The following is a 17280-nucleotide window of genomic DNA, read 5'->3' on the forward strand; positions in this document are numbered from 1 at the left end:
GGTCTTTAGCTGCTAGCAACACATCACGATAATCATTTTATTCACATTGAAAACAAGTGGCAAAGCGCTTTACAATTAAAACAGGGACAAATAGTAAAAGAAAAATACAAAATTAGACAATAAGTAAAACAAATATATAAAAGCAAATAAACAGGTAAATAAGGATCAAGAATAAATTGAACATATAAATCAATAAAAACAACTGGTAAAGAAGTGGGCTACACATGCAGCAGCCAACAGTTACTAAAGTCGTTTCCAAAACTGTGTAAGTCTTTGCCCCGGACATCCGTCTCTCTCACACTATTGGTGTTTTTAAAACTCGCCTTAAGACATATTTATACTCAATTGCTTTTAATGTTCAGTAACCCATCAAGCACAAAAAATCCATAGCTCTGTTATTCTCTTGTTACACTGGAATTAACTGTCACTTGTTCTTTTCTTTTTTTATTGTTGTCGTTCTTGTCTGTTACTTTCTAATGCTTTGTTTCTGCAATGTTCAGCACTTTGGATCAACTATGTTGTCTTTAAAGTGCTATATAGATAAAGTTGAGTTGAGTTGAGTTTTAAGAAGAGGACACTGAATCTCCCTGCCTGAAGATTCACAGCTGTGGGCCTCGCACTGCAACGGCTCAGTTTTAGGAGCTGCTAGTAGGGCCCTGCTGGAGGATGGCATGCAACAGCCAGACTCATAGAGAGTTATCATATCACAGATAAAGGCTGGAGCCTCGCCATTTAATGCTCTGAAACAATGAACGATTTCAAAATGTCTAAAACTCACAGGTATCCAGTGAGGAGAAGAGAGGGCAGGTATTATATGTTCCCTTTTCTTATTTCTTATTAAAAAAGGGTTGGCAGCAGTGTTTTGAATGAACTACATAATATGCTTATGAGTAAATTGCCTTACAGTACTTGAGTCTGAAAGAAATAAAATGTATTGATGATTTTTCCAAGACGGCAGAAGAAAGGAATGACCTGATTTTGGTTAATTGTCTCAGTTAAAGGCTTTATATGTGATTTTTTAATCCAGCAGATGTCGCCCTTGAGCATCAGCATGAAACCAAAACAACTTGCGGTGCATTGTTGTGTTAGCATGCTAATGTTAGCAATCTTTATTATGCTCATATCTTCACACTGCATGTAAATTTACCTGAAATGAGCGTGATCTAGAAACACAGTTAAGCAGTGAGTACAGTATGTTATTCTTCTTTTCTCTAGTCCCTCAATTAAACAACTTTTATAAGTGAGGGGAGGAGTCAGCCGGCCGTCCTGGCGATGTAAACAAAGTGAAGATAGGACTCTGAAAACATCACAGACAGTGGGACTCGGGTGTTACACCCATTGTAGACAGTCATGACTCACAGAGTTATTTTCAGAGGATATACTTGATTTCTATTATATTTAAGTGTGAAAAATCACATATAAAGCCTTTAAACAAAATATAACTGCAAAACTTTTGTAGCTTGGTATAAAGACAATGTCAAAATCTATTTTTGTGAAAGATACAAACAGTGGTGTATGAGAAAATATGTCTTTAAGGTAAAACAACAATTAATAATGACTGGCATCATTTACAAAAACAGTTGATATGCATAACAATGTTTCGAATAAAAAAGAAATCTATAGTTTGAAGGTGATTTTGAGTGAAGACAGGCGAGTGTCGGTACAGGAAACACCTGACAACAGGAGGCCACACAAAGCCGTCTCTCCCGCTCTACTGGGTGAAGCATCAATTATTCAGCTCGCTCTAAATGTGGGACATGAGGAGGTCAGGCAAGATTCTCCTCACATGCTGCGGAGGATGCTGACTCGCCAAAAGAATGATGATGAAGAAGATGATAATAATAATGGTGATGATCAGCCTGGTAATAGAGAGTTATTATCATGACTCATAAAAACACAGAGGAACACTTGTGCATAGAATACCCCCTCAGCTCGAAACAAAGATGCAGACAGATACACACACACACACACGCACACGCACACGCACGCACACGCACACACACGCACACACACACACACACCCACCCACACGCACACACACACACACACACACATACACACACACAGAATGCTGTTGAAACATTTCAGCACAGATAAGACTGGATGATGACACAGACGGAGCATGCTGATACAGTATAGATGAACCTGTTCGGCACAGTACCCTGTGTTGCCATGGCAACAGTGTAAAGCCCTCTCATCAAGCCATGAGAAAGCGGTGAGTGCATGGGATGGCGGTGAGAAGGGGAGGGGGTGCTGCAAGATTCTGAAGGTGAACTTTGTGGTGCCCTTTTTCTTTTCAGTCAATGCTTCATGTCATGTCAAGGATGAAATCAAAAACTTTTTTTTTTGTCAGAGGAGACTGGAGGATAAAGGTTGTTGTGACTCCTAGTTTTTTCCTGAAAGGAGGGGATACCCACGGTCGGACAGACAGACAGGAGCTGAGGACACTGGTCATCTGAATGCATTGGCTTAGTAGGGTGTAGGACAGCGGCCTCCACAGCTATGAGGAGCTTGCTCGTGTGTTTGTGTTGTGTGCTTCTGGACCTCACAACAGTCCAAAGTGAGTACGACTTTTCAACCTTCTGTTGCAGGAATAATTCAACAGTTTGTACACGTTACAAACTGAAACATGTATACATATATGATATACATTGCATATCATACATTATACATGTTTCTTTTTTTCCCCTCAGAGTTACAGTAGATGAGAATATCAATTCCACTTTCATGTGTGTGTGGTAAATATGAAGCTAGAGCCAGCAGCTAATTAGCTTAGCTTAGCACAAAGAATTTGAACGGAGGGAAACACCAACACCTGGCTCCTTCCATTGGTAACAAAATGTGTCTTTGCACCTTATAAATCTCTCAAATATATCTTGTTTCTTTAGTCATAATGGAACAGAAACATTCTTGAATGTAAACTGGTTTCCTGGCTTGTCTGGAAAATATCCCCCCTGTGAAAATGTGACTAGTCATTTGTATACATTTTTAGAACAAGACTTTAACAAGAAGCAAAATAATCATTCTGGTTGAAATGTAAAGATATTCCTATTACTTTCCAGCCATGATTTCAACAAGAAAAGCGTAAATACTTCCATGAGTGCGACTATACTGTTCCCACCACTTCTTCTGTATACCCTGAGGCTGATGTACAGAAGTTGAGCTGTTGCATAAGAGAGTCATAAAAGAGCCCCTCTCTTATGTTTCAGAGCCAAGAGTGAGGTGGTGACACTAGAAGGTCAGGTTATATTGGATTACCTTCATTACATGGTGGCCTCCCAGGTGACAGAAAACCACTAATTGTTAGGCTGAGTCAATGGGCTTGAAAGGGGGATTAAGAGGGCCTCACTCTTTATGCTTCCCTTTTGTTCACCGAAATACTTTTTTTCATGTTTTATGGAATGGACTTTTTTAAGAGTATGAAATTCATGCCATGGGGAAGCTTTTGAGCCATTTCTTTTTTTTTTTACAGCAATGGGGGAACATTTTGTTTTGTCCACTTGAAAGATGCTCAACCAGTCAAACAGAAATGAATGAACTTTTCGGGTGAAAGATGAAAACATCTTTAGGAATCTACAAAAAACATCTGTTTAATATTATTGTTCATACACAGGTCGTGTGCTCATGCAGGGCCGTATTGTAGGCGGACACACTGCTGCACCAAACTCCATCCGATACATGGTGTCACTGCAGAGCACCAGGGGTCAACACTTCTGCGGGGGATCACTGGTTCACAGATACTGGGTGCTAACTGCAGCTCACTGTAACATTGGGTAAGAATGATAAAGTAGTCGCTGGTCCTTTTTGCTGAATCTGTTGAGAGTATTACTGTAATACCACAGTGTGATTATTTCCATGTTCGTAAGGTTACATGATTTTATTTGTTTGTCGTGTAGCCATGCTAGCAGTGTGGTTCCAAGGATGGAATTGTTGTGCGACTGGTCAGTCCCCGCCTTTTTCCCAGACTAAAATGTGCTCAGTGTAATAAAGACATGTATCTATTGAAGCATCGAAGAATATAAATTCAGACACCCCAGTGTCCAGACAAACAGTAGAGATATTTCAGTCAGTGATTTTTTGGTTAAATAATCTCTCAAAAAACCCTTAACACAAATCGTTACAGACATTGTGGGCTTCTATGTTCCTTTGATTTAATGAGCCATTCGCAGTTTCACTGTACCGGCCGTGTGTACTTAGACTTGCATGGCTTAATCTTTGAGACAAGCATATGCTACTGGCAGGATCAACCAGGTAGACTGTGACGCGAGTATCTTAACCTTCAAAAAAGTTACGATAACTACAGGCATTTTGTTAGCGCTTGGCTCTGCCATATTCAGGGGAAAAACAAGGAACTGGACCCACATGCAGAATTAACTAAAACTATTTAGTTAAACAAGGAGGCAAAAACTAAAACTTCCTATCAAAATGTCCAAACTGAGAAAATCCAAAAACTGATACGCACTGAGAAACATTAGGAAACACTGACACTCCAACATACGACAACACACCACTGGCAACTTACAACAATGATCTGACCACACGAGAGAAGGAACACAGAGACTAAATAGACACAGGGGTAATCAAACACAGGTGAGACTAACAAGACACAGGTGAGGACAATGAGGGTAATCAACACGGAGGGAAACACATAGAGGCAGGAATACAATACAAGAAACACTGAGGACAACTACAAACTAAATCATGAAACACTAAAGACAACCAGAACTCAAGAATGTAACAAAGAAACACAAGTATAAGAAACTACAAAATAAAACAGGAAACACCAAAGACTAAACTATGAAACATTAATACAAAAACACACAAGGGAAACAAGCAACACCAGGATGGACAGGAGAAATTAAAACATGGAAACTAAACTTAATGAGACCAAATCATGACAGGCTCCACTTCATGGTGCCAATTGTATTTGAATTGTACATGGCTGTGTCTCTGTCTTGTTCTAAAACAGTTTGTTTTTAGAATCCTGACTTGTAAATTCTAAAAGGTTTAAGAAAAGCTGCCTCCTAATGCCTCAAAATGATTTAAAATTACTTTTCTTATAAACCATTTTTTGTAACACTTGCACGGGCACTGATGTTTCTCTGCTGCAGTGAACTATGTAGAAGTCATTGTGTAGTAGCTCACTTGGCATGATGTTATAATGAGAGCAGATGGTCTAAACAGATGCCCTCAAAGTAAACATCCACTTTACTATGAGTGTAGCTAACGTCAAAATCACACCACTTGATGCAGAGTGTACAGGCCACTTGGAAGTCAAACAGTGCACAGATGTGGTCGTGTCAGCTGAGTTGTGACAAGGGGGAAGTGTGATCTTGACATGACCCAGGAAATTGGCCGTAATTCTGTAATACTGTCCCAGCTCTGTCTGCACACAGTAAGCCATTGTTTCCTGGCTGACACTCTTACGTCTGCATGTGCTCACTCTGCACTGTGACTTTGGCATCATGTTGTGTGCTCATTTTGTCTCCTCTTTCTCCCTGTGGAAATATTATAAAACATTTAATGTTTTGGCTGTGATCTCTACAGTTTTAGTGTATGATAAAACATGTGAAGTAAAATGGAATTTTCATCTCTATTAGGGCAGAGCACATGATGATCGTTGCAGGCGACTACATTGTGAATTCCTTCGAGGGCACTGAGCAGTACGCTAAACCCCACAGGCTGGTCACCCATCCGCTCTACAACGAGAGCACCAACAATGCTGACATCATGCTCATTAAGGTACTGCAGTCTTAACCATATCCTTATTGTTGTCATACCTAACCGTTTCATATTTTCAGTTTGTTAATTAATGCATGCTGTTCACTAAATTTGCAAATAGTCTGACCCTGAGCAAATATGTGGAATTTGTAATTTTTGTAGCAGGGCAGGTACTGTAGGATTATAGGTTTTAAATTTTCTCAGAAAGATACTCATATTTAATTTGAATGTCCCCATCAAATCAAAATATTGTTGAGAGCAGAGTTTACAGGCTGTGTACAATACATTTGTATAGGGGCGAGGGGGGACTAATGAGGTGTTGATCAATTATTATAGAACAGAATAGAATACAACTTTATATGTACACAATGTGGAAGATTGTCTTTGGCTTCACAAGAAAAGAAAAAAAAAAAAACATGAACACAAACAAGACAACATTCAAGCACAGAAAGAGACCAGAAGAACGCCTGGAGTCCTCAACAACACAGTTGACAACATCATTTTTAACATTGATAAAAATGATTATCAAAGAACTGCTTATTATCAGGAAAATAATCATTGATCAATAACTTCTTAATCAATAAATCAATTGATTTTTATTTATATTGCGCCAAGTCATAAGCAAAGTATTCTTATGACACTTTACATAAGAGGCAAGTGAAGAGTGTAGTCTTTGATATTGTTTTAGAGAAATCCAACTGTAGAGCAACATAGCAACCATTTAGCAGGAATCAATAAAGAGATTGAAACCCCTTTCACACATGCAAATCAGATCATTTCCAGGAAATTCCGGGACAACATGTCCCTTACATTTCACTGAAGTTCCCTTTCACACATGACCCTCAACGGGGCTGATTATGTCAGTTGGACAAGTTGGGGGCTCTCAGAAGACAAGATATAACTTAGGAGATACATTGCAAAGATTTAAAACAAATCCAAGATGGCAACAGAGTCTGATTCTCTTATGACTCTTTTTTTCCTTTAAATCAATATTTATATACTGTATATTGAAATTGTATTATACTAGGATAAGCCCCTTGAGGTATATCATCTCGTTTTCAAGGGGGTCCCAACTGCAAATCAATGGACAGTTTCAGACATCAATGCTATGTGTAATCAGGAATATTATTAACTAAATAAACGTAAGAGTGGAAAAGAATGTGCTGGCAAGCAAAAGATAATTTTGGATAATTTCCCGGTATGTAGTTAATGTGTGAAAGGGGCTAGATAAAGAAAGAAAGAGACATTAACATAGCAGCAAAATGAAGAGCAGATTATATATATTTGTTAGTGATAACACGAGTGTTGAACCATGTTTTTCCTTTACATATTCCTACTCTCAAACTGTCCTTTGATTTTGCAGTTGCGAGCCCCCATGGTCCTGAACCGATATGTCTCTCTGGCGCCTTTGCCCAAGCAGGGGACAGGAGTGGTCGAGGGCTTGGTTTGTCGTGTGTCTGGGTGGGGCTACAACAGTGCAGGTGGAGGCCGGGCCCCCTTCACCCTCAGAACTGTGACTGTACCGATTGTTTCGAGTGCAAGGTGTAACAGCAGCGAGTCATTTAATGGAAACATCACAGCGAACATGATCTGTGCTGGCTACAGGACTGGAGGAAAAGATGCATGCAAGGTTTGCACACCCACTGTCCACTCTGACCCCTTTTTTCTCCAAAAAGTTATCATTTGATCTTTGCAAAGTGATTAAATACATTTAGAAATAATAAATGATCAAAGGTATCAGCCCTTATTCTCAGTGCGTGTATCAGATAGCACAGGATTGTCTTCTTTTCATCGGCTCATATCAAAGCGATACAATAACACAGTTTTGGGAAGCTCATCCCCCTGACAGTTTCAGGATGTAGTTCATCATGTCAGTGTTGATTCAGCTACAAGCTTTTATTAAACAGACGTGGCAGTCAACCCTCAAGAGTTCTGATAGTTACAGCATAAAATAAGCCTGAAATAGCATCAGGACTAAAAACCTTGTTTTACATTTAAAGTAGTGTCATTTGTAGCCACTGCCATCATCATATGATTTTCATTTTATTATTTGTATCAAGAAATAATTTTTTGCTCCAACATGGTGAGAGAAGAAAATAACATGGAATTCAATGTGTGATATACCAGTAGGCTACATTCTGCCTCAGGTAAAGAGCTGAATGACTAATTAAAATGTGCTATATTTAACCCTGCAGTAGGCAACTTTGTGGCAGGGAGAGCTTTATGAATCCAACCATCCAGTGATCTGTTCAAGTCTGTTTTAGCTTCTGTTGACCATTTTTTTTCATTCAAAAATGTCCCCAGAGATCCAAAGAATGAACCACCATTTCTATCAAATGTGTAACATCTTACATTTGTGATTAGATCACATGCAGGCACGAGTGACTCTCAGATATTTCCATGTGAAATCTGAAGCATGACATGTTAAAGGTTATATTTTTTGCAAAGGTCAAAAATGTAATGAATCCACATAAAAGCCAAAGTGGCTTCAACAGCAATTCTCTAGATAGAGTCGGGGGGGGGGGGGGGGATTCAGTCCCACGGCCGCTGCAACCAAGACTATAGCCTCTATGTGGGAAGCGTGTCATAACCGCTTGGCAATCTGGAGCCCCTACTAGGATATTTCTCACCTTTGAACTTTTATATCTTTAATATCAGGACTATTAATGAGTTTCAGATGCTCTTATTTTGGAAGAATTAGATCATTTTACTTTGATTATACTGAAGGGACTATGACAGAGTCTTGAGATTTAAGTTACAATTTACCATTGAACCCATGTTTGGCCTGTTTTACAATAAAGGTGACCCAATGTTGCTAACATGTCTGATACATCAATTTTGTAAATAAGTATAAATAAGCATAAATTAATGTACCATGTAAGACCAACATCAGAGGACACTAAACGACTATACAATTAACAATGAAAAACTGTTTTTTTTTTTTAACAAGGTTCATGTGACATGATAGCTGGTTCAGGGTGTGGTCTCGTCCTTGCAGGGAGACTCTGGGGGGCCTCTGGTGTGTGGGGGGCTTGTCTACGGTGTTGTCTCCTGGGGCAACGGCTGTGGTAATGCTAAGTTTCCAGGAGTCTACTCGGCTGTGTCCAAATTTCGCCGGTGGATTGACCAAAACATCTACCGCTCACACTATCGCTGTACCAGATACTGATGAAGAAGATAATAAAAATGCTGTATACTGAGTTTTTTGGATGGAGACTTATTTTTCTAGTTCTCCGAGCCACTGCTATTCTGATCATGTTTTCAGTATACCAATATAATAATGATGCATCTTGTTTTTTTCATTCACCAGCAATAAATGTCTCTGGCAGAGTTATTGTTGGATTTACTACAGAGGGCACTTTATGAGCTGCCTGTCCTCTAAATATACATCCAGTAATGTAAAGCTAATAACTTGTGATAAATATCCTAATTCAGAACATGCTTAGAACTGGGTGAGTGGAGATTGAGTATTGCACATGTATGCTTATCTGAAGAGGTCAGAGAGGTTATTTCAGTCCTTTCATTTTCCATTTTTTTCTCCTTGAAGGCTTATGAAAATGTGTTTTCCCCCAATCACCTTCACATTGAAGTCATGAACAAGACAAATATATTTTCTCCAACATTTTCTCACAAGAGGCTTCTTCAGTTTAATGAACCTTATCTCGTGCAAAGGTTTATAAATAGGAAGCCAATGTTGAAACTATTTCAGGCTCATGTTCTTCTGTTTTAATATGATTCAAAATAGTTTAATATGAATGTTTTGAATGGGAGGAAAGGACAAAGTTAGTTGACCTTCAGCAGGTGACCTTTGTTGTTATTGTAAAATGGGGTTAACCATGAGGATGTTTGGAGTTTGGTCAGACACAGACATACGTATGTACTTTACATGAGTTGGTTAATAAGTTTATTTGTGAATTCACTTTACTTTGCACAAACGTTACATTTGATTATATCCGAAAGTAACCTTGAATAAGTCCAAGCTGACTTTTGGTTTCACACTTAAACAATGATCTCCTGGATAAACACTATATTTGAGTGGCCCATCCTTCTGTCTCAACATTTTTCTATGCTGACTTTCCCACTATTTATCTCACATCATTTGATCTAAAACATGTACGAGTAGAATGCCATGCAACTCTGCAAATGACATGTTAGAAGAGATTGTTTTGATACATATAGAAAAACTATATTTCCTTTTGTTTGTCTGTTGTTCAATACAAGCTTGTTCAGGTTTAATGAATTAACAGAATAAAAATGATGACAATCATCACGTCCTGATGGACAGTGTGTAAAACTGATATTGAGATGTTGTGATATGAAAGGTGAGACTCTGATAACATCACAGTCTCTGTGTGTCTGCAGGGAGGAGGCGTGTCACGACTGCACCTCCGCTGTGAATAGTTGACAGCATTCTAAAGTTAATTCTGTGGCGGGTCCACATATCACATTTCATGTCATTGTCTGTCCAAGGATATTTGGTAAAGTTCCTCTGAGAAAGGTCAGCTTGTGTCAAGATGTAATACCCCCTTCATCACTGACTGTGTTTCTCTTTTGTGAGATCTCTTTGTGCTTCTGTCCCTGGAGAAGTGAGATTCATGTAAACAGTAGGTTGTGATGGGCGGCAACAACAATAAAAACAACCCGGGGGGGGCTTCATTTAACAGAGTAAACAAGTGGTCCATCTGTGGTCAGGTAACTTCATTCCTATTATATTTAGTATGAATCATCATCTAGTCTACTATAAAGCTGTCTAGTATGACTCATTATTTAATAAATTAAAGTATAGAGTGGAATTTGCATCATTTAACCTGGAGGACCATCAAATCTGGAGCAATGAATGATGATTTTTTTTTTAAAAAGCTTTACAGTTTTACACAATAAATATCCAGGCAATTCATTAACAAAGTCTCAGATCAGGAGCAGATCACTGAAGCCTTCATTCTCACTGTGGAAATGGTCCTCTGGAAATGACTGTGGAAAAACAGCGCAGGCCCTCAGCACTGAAGCTGGAAGTGCGCCATGGGGCCAAAAGTCACATCTCTCAGCCTATGAAAACACTGCCATCCTCTGTTGAGGTCACACCCTTTGGACATATAACATGCTCAAAATCCCTCAGACCAAACAAATGTACAAACATGCCAAGTTGTTAAACAGGTTGAAAACATTTGACGTTCTCTAAAGCGTCGAGTGGTGGCGCGTAAACTGCGTTTTCCCCCCCAAATGCCCTGTCTCAGCCCACATCAGTGTGCCATGTTTGATCAGCCTATAGAATCGCCACTGTTTGATTGCATCTAGATCCCGGAGAGTGGAGCGTTATCACCACCACGGTCGACTCCAACTGGAAGCTTCTCTAGGCTGCACACAGAAAACCCCCCTTGTAGCTCCCTTCGCCAGGTCTCCCCGGAATCCGTGTTTTGCATCGCTCCTCAATTTGCATTTCTCCCTCAGATTTTCCGTGCGACGGGTTCAGCCGCTCGAAACCAGCAGGCGCTCCACGACTCTGTTGTACGTGCGCCTCCATTTCCAGAGCAATACGCACGGAGACAGAAGAAACCCTCTGGATATTTTTTTAAAAAAAAGATAATGTTGCCGAGGCTACACGAGCGAAGAAACTGAGGACATTTTGATTTAGTTTTTATTTCTGTTGCGTATACCTACGGAGACAGACACGTGTCTTCGGGGTAAACAGAAAGGGCTAGATCGTGTCAGCGGATAGCATTGTGTTATTTTTTTGTCTCCCCTCCTCTTTTGTTTGTTATAGACGGCCGAGTTCAAGCTTGGCGACTTGCTCTACATTTCACTTCGTGCGCTTTAGTGATAAAGACGCATTTTGGAGATGTCGGAAGTGCTACCTTTCAACGAAGAAAAAATGAGTCATTATGGAAATGAGGGCGACGAGGGACACCTTTCCTTTACCTGTCGTCTTCAAGACACCAACAACTTCTTCAATGGCTCGCAGAATAAACGTCCGCCCAAACTCGGGCAGATAGGCAGGAGCAAACGGGGTAATTATCTAATCAAACCTTTTTATTTCTTCGCATGGTGATGTGTTGAATGCGCACATTGGATACCACCTTAATTAAGGAAGGCTGCACCTTTGTGTGTGTGTGTGTGTGTGTGTGTGTGTGTGTGTGTGTGTGTGTGTGTGTGTGCGCGCGTGCGTGTGTGTGTGTGGTATTAGTTTTTAAATATTCTTTTCGCATTGCAACACAACTTGTATGCGCAGTGCGTGCTGTTAAATGCCTTCTGAATGCTGCTCAACAGTGTTACCTCTTCATTGACTGGTTGGAATGACTGAGATTTGTATGTTGTATTATCGCATTTGTGTTTGCATGGTGATGTCATGCTGTTTTCTTTCTGCTCTTTATTTGCATTCTTTGAACATTTTAACCTCACTTGTGGTTGCACATACATGCACACACATGCACTCACAGTAAAACACAACATAGACAAACATGCAGACATGTATGCACTGCATCTGTAGCTGCAAAGCAAGAAGACATGCAATGTCATGCAAAAATTTAAAAAATGAACGTTCTTAATGTTAATTACACTCTCTTTTATACACACACACACACAGGATCATGCTCATGTTTATCCATCTCTTTCTCCATGCTCTTACTCTCTCATGCATGCACACATCGCCTCTACTCAGACAGCGCAGTGCTAATGGTTCTGGGCTTTCATGCCCTGCTGTCAGTCGATGGTTGAATTTTAAAGACGCCATACCAAGATGAGCACACCCCCCTTCATTAACTCTCTCTCTCCCCCTGTCATCCACAGTTGTGATTGAGGATGAGAATGGCGACGACGAAGCACTGAAAAATGGGACAGAGAAGACCCCAGCCGAGGCTTAGAGGGTTTGGCTCTCAGACGACCCCCCAAAAAGACTGTCTTGAAATTTTGTATGGCGATATTTACCAGTTTTAATCCAAAGACACTGTATATAAGCACTTTCTCTCATGTGGCAGCAAGCAGCACTTCCACGCCCTCCTCTCCCAGTCAGTCATGGCCATCCGGGTGACACACACTGGCAGGGGCGGGAGATGGCAGCAAGAGGAGACCCCCCAGGTGGACCCCCTCCCACACACACACACACACATATACACACATATACAGACACACTCACGCAAACACAACTCTGATTCCAGGGTATTTCGCCATATATCCAAACGCAAGAGACGATGGGGGGGGGGGAGGGGCAAGGTGGAGAAAGGAGGAGTGGATGCTGTCGAAATGCAGAAATCAGGGACAGGAAACAGAAATAAATCTGATATAAAACTAAAGCACATACTTCTCTCTCCTATATCTTATCAATCAAAACCTATGGTACCATTCTTTCTGCTCTTCATTTTGATGGAGGGCAAATTAATATCAGAGTTTGTAAATATGGAAAAGGTAGCCCATATTTTCTTGCACAAAGTGGGAGGCTGTAAATTGTTCTTTCTCTGTGTTGATGACTTTATTTATTGATCTTTTGGAACATGTTCTCTGCTGTGACTAAAGGCCCGAGGGAGTGTTTTGTTTTTTTATGTTGGAGAAAAAGGGGAGTGAATGAGAGTGACATTATTTTTCTCTTAACGATTCGCGATGTTGCCTGAGTGTTTTTTTGTTACCATACTTTGCAGCTAACAAGTCATTTATATACCGTGTACCTCCTCCCACCTGTTTGTAAGCTTCCCAGGCTTTCACCTGGATTGGTTGATACTGTAACCTGACTGTACACACCCTCTTGATAAACTATTTATATTGCATTGTGCATTATCGTGTGTGCCAAATCTCGTGAGGGGATAAACTGTAACCGGACAAATTGTTCTTTTTATTTTGTGCTTTCTACATTTCCTCTTACGATTCAGTCGTTTTGTTGGGTTGCCAATTTTTAGGGCTCTTTCTTAAAAACACTGAATACCAACTCATGCATGGCAAAAATATTGAAATCATGCATGCACGGCAGAAGTTCTGAAACTCTTGTGTATTCTTGAAGCACCTCGTATACAGCTTTGAATGACGAACCTCAAGAAAACAGTCTTAACTCTGCATTGTACTGTACGATTCACACTGATTTGTACAGTGGTCTAATATCTTGTAATAAAGATTATGACAAAGTACTATTTACTGTTTAGTATTGATTGTGGTTTACAGTTTAAGGAATGCCGTACCTGATGTTGCTTTTTTTTGTTTGTAAATTGTTTAAAACTGTAGCAAAAACACAGAAGTATAGTTTTGTATAAGATAGATCATGAAAAATGGCGTAAAACAGGCTGACTTTTGGATATTGTTCCTTGTACAGTTTTTCTCCTGTTATTGGATTAATTATCTGGGCTGCCAAGGAAGAGGAAAAGTAGCATCGCGTTCCTTGGAAAGATCAGAAAATGGAAGGAGATAAAAACGAGGGGAAAAAGAAGACGAGCAAATAATCCTTTCAAGAATCGGAAATCCACATTTTGTCCTGAGAGGATCGGGCAACCGCACAACAGACTACAATCTTGTGAAGTGCTACAGTATTGCAAATGATTCTGTGGGGCGAAAAATGTACACCACTGCTTCCAAATGCAATAAATGTCTGTTTGCATCTAAAGAAACCCACAGCTCCCTCTCTTTTTACCAAGTCCTCCCTTTTTTTTTGATTCTCTGAGATGTAAACAGTGCAGGGCTGCCGAGGCATGAGGAACACTGATCAGACGTGACATTTCCAACTCTGCTGTGGTGACTAAATGATTCATGTCGTGTGACGAGTCTCTTGTCAGCGTACAGTGTCTTAAACCCCTTGACTGCTGGGAACACATACATGCAGCAAACACACACACGACACACACTCAAAAGAGGCCCACATGTCCGCTTCAGCTCCAACTGCAGGCAAGAGGCGAGACCAGCATAGCTCGTATCTCTACCTGCCCAATCTTGACAGACACGAAGAGAGGCTGCCTAGGCTGGGTACCATGGTAACAGATGCACCTTTAACTCGATGGGTGCTGCGGTGGTGGTGGTGGTGGTGGGGGGGGAGTTTCATTGCAGAATAGTCTTCCCCAAACCCCGACTTGATAGCATCGCTATCTTTAATGGAATGTTCTCCATTCTCTTATCTGTGCCTTCTACTCTCAAGACCCCCTATTCACTCAGTGTGTGACCGCATTATCCTGACAAAATAGTTCCTTCTTCCAAGACGGCAGTCAACCATGACGATGGCGCCCACTGCAGTAACAGTGTTTCCCCTCACAGAGAGAGAGAGAGAGAGAGAGAGAGAGGACGTTACATTTAGGTAGAAATTGTGTGTTTTTTTCTGAGGAGCTTGCTTTCATAAAAAAATGTTGCAGTGAATTTATGATGTGATTGAACCACGCTTTGGTCTGATCGGTCTTAACACATGTTCCGAGAATATTTCCCACACAGTCAAACTGTCAACCAGACACAGAAACAGATTTGCAATTATTATCAGTGTTTGTCCCCATCACTCTTGAAGCTTTTCTTTTCACTACACTTCATCATTTTTCCACTCATACCGTACTGTAGTAAAATCACTACGATGACAACTACAACTGTGACTCATAGAAAGTGGAATATCAATTACAGGCATGTGTCACCTTTAGCAGAGCTTTGAAAGGAAAGAGAGTTTATTTTCACAGCAACGCAGGACAAGTTGACTCAGAGCCTTAACAGCTAAATTGCAGGTGCATCACTGACAAACACTGCAAACATTACAGTACACTTGGTCTAAATAATCACGAGGGCCAAACAGAAAAACTGCAAGAGCAAAGAGGATTAGGAATCACTGAAACACTGACACCTGAACAGCAACTACTATGTGGGACATTAACATTTACACTTGTCATCTGTCACCACAGCATCATTTCAATGCAGTATCAAGATGATACTAAGCTTTCAACTACTATAAGTCAGCAACTGAAATGTAAACATTTAGATACATGCAAATTAAAAGAGCGGGAGAGAGAAGGACTAAAATACAGTCATTTAAAAGCACTACTTTGATTTGGCATAAGTTAGAAAGATATTAAAAAAAATGATGTTGGTACTCTGTTGTAGTTAGAAACTGAAGTGTTCCATGCTTCAAAAGCTTTTTTTTCTTACCTGACAAACTAATAACAATGTCAAAATGTGATCTTCTAGTTGTCATGACAAAAAAAAAGAATCAAGACAATGCAGAAGATGCAGTTCCATTCAGGCTGGGTGGTTAAGTTCAAGTTAAGCGCTTGATGACCATTGCTGCTTAAAGAGGTGTGAAAGGACCCTCTTGACTTTGAAGCTACAGGCCTCCAGTAATGACAGTAAAGACATGAGAAGCTCTTTGACAACTACTTAGATCATATTGTGGTAGGAAGGTATTATAAATAGGACTGATGTGAGGCTAATCAGTGAAGTTCGGAATGAGTAATGGGATAGTGAATAAAAAGGATAAGGAACATTCATGGGTCCATTAAAGCTAGCTATTAGCTGCACACACACAGGCTTACAAAAATAACTTTACAGCCTGTCTGACTCTCACCCAGTATTAGCTTCCTCCACTCCTGAATCTGACCTTAGTGTCGTTGCAGGGAAATTCCCACAGTGACCTCACATGATGAGTAGCTCACTGGGAAAAAATCGCCTCCTCTCTGTCTTGTCCTGAATCAATGGGCTTCATATGATGCTGTCATAAAATGTGTACTGCATGCAAATGGCTGAGGAGGCATTTGCATTTCATTTCACTGCATGAGTGCATGTGGATACATGTGAAGATGTATTTATTCATATATGCATTTATTTATATCTATTTATTCAGTTTTCTGTTATGTCTGTGCTTCGATAGATGTATACCTATATAAGTGTTAATCCCTGTGTGTGTGTGTGTGTGTGTGTGTGTGTGTGTGTGTGTGTGTGTGTGTGTGTGTGTGTGTGTGTGTGTGTGTGTGTGTGTGTGTGTGTGTGTGTGTGTGTGAGGCGAGTTCAATTGGCATTGGGATCAGGTATCCTCTTGCCTATTGAGACTCTGCTGGGAATTCACAAGGACGACCGCTGATGAGACGGAAAAGGGGAAATGCAGTCCTTGTTGCACTTCTGGTAGAAAATAAATATATATTCATTTTCATAGCACACCAAAATATTCTTTCTGCTTCTGAATGGGGATGTAGATCAAGTATTTTTGTGAGGTAGAGCCTTATCTCATTGTTTGACTAAAATAAAAAAACAACCCTGCTTATGATGGTTGAATTCAATGTGGTTGCAGCTAAATCATTATTATTTATGATGACGTCAATTCCTCCTCAGATATAAGTCCACCTTTAGCTCATGTCCAAAATATCTGAACTGCATGCTTTTAATGTTTCCTGTTAAAGGCTAAGAGTCCAGGTTTTAACAGATGGGACTCTCACAGCAGAGCAACACAAATTGAAATAACAGCAAACAAAGACTAAAAATTAACATTAAACACTCTCTCACTGTTTTTCAAGGAAAGTGAAAAGAGGTAAGAGGAGAGAGGGAGGAGGGAAGACGGGAAGAAGGGCGGCAGGGCGAGCAGGAAGGCTGACAGATTGAAAGAAAGAGAGGGAGTGCGAGCGGCACGAG

General features: G+C 40.3%; 2 protein-coding genes across 3 annotated transcripts; both read left to right on the plus strand.

The window, feature by feature from the left end:
• The first annotated feature begins 2111 nt into the window (after positions 1-2111).
• Positions 2112-10831, plus strand: LOC109984275 (trypsin-like). 2 transcript variants are annotated; one of them, XM_020634364.3, is made up of 5 exons: positions 2112-2560; positions 3614-3773; positions 5601-5742; positions 7085-7351; positions 8720-10831. In XM_020634364.3, exons 1-5 carry the CDS (start codon positions 2503-2505, stop codon positions 8888-8890), a joined length of 798 nt encoding a protein of 265 aa, XP_020490020.1. In that variant the 5' UTR covers positions 2112-2502; the 3' UTR covers positions 8891-10831. The 2 variants fall into 2 exon arrangements, with proteins under 2 accessions (XP_020490020.1, XP_065810628.1); XM_065954556.1 differs by having other exon boundaries at positions 8672-8862.
• Positions 10832-11086: 255 nt separating this feature from the next.
• On the plus strand, positions 11087-13829 carry camk2n1 (calcium/calmodulin dependent protein kinase II inhibitor 1). The gene is made up of 2 exons (XM_020634250.3): positions 11087-11726; positions 12505-13829. Exons 1-2 carry the CDS (start codon positions 11558-11560, stop codon positions 12576-12578), a joined length of 243 nt encoding a protein of 80 aa, XP_020489906.1. The 5' UTR covers positions 11087-11557; the 3' UTR covers positions 12579-13829.
• The last annotated feature ends 3451 nt before the right edge of the window (positions 13830-17280 follow it).

Source organism: Labrus bergylta, chromosome 5 (genome assembly GCF_963930695.1).
Source record: "Labrus bergylta chromosome 5, fLabBer1.1, whole genome shotgun sequence".
NCBI lineage: Eukaryota > Metazoa > Chordata > Actinopteri > Labriformes > Labridae > Labrus > Labrus bergylta.

Coding starts and splice junctions, on each gene's coding strand:
- LOC109984275 (XM_020634364.3), top strand. CDS start 2,503: ATGAGGAGCTTGCTCGTGTGTTTGTGTTGTGTGCTTCTGGACCTCACA. Junction 2,561..3,613: donor GGACCTCACAACAGTCCAAA/GTGAGTACGACT, acceptor GTTCATACACAG/GTCGTGTGCTCATGCAGGGC. Junction 5,743..7,084: donor CTGACATCATGCTCATTAAG/GTACTGCAGTCT, acceptor TTGATTTTGCAG/TTGCGAGCCCCCATGGTCCT.
- camk2n1 (XM_020634250.3), top strand. CDS start 11,558: ATGTCGGAAGTGCTACCTTTCAACGAAGAAAAAATGAGTCATTATGGA. Junction 11,727..12,504: donor GATAGGCAGGAGCAAACGGG/GTAATTATCTAA, acceptor TGTCATCCACAG/TTGTGATTGAGGATGAGAAT.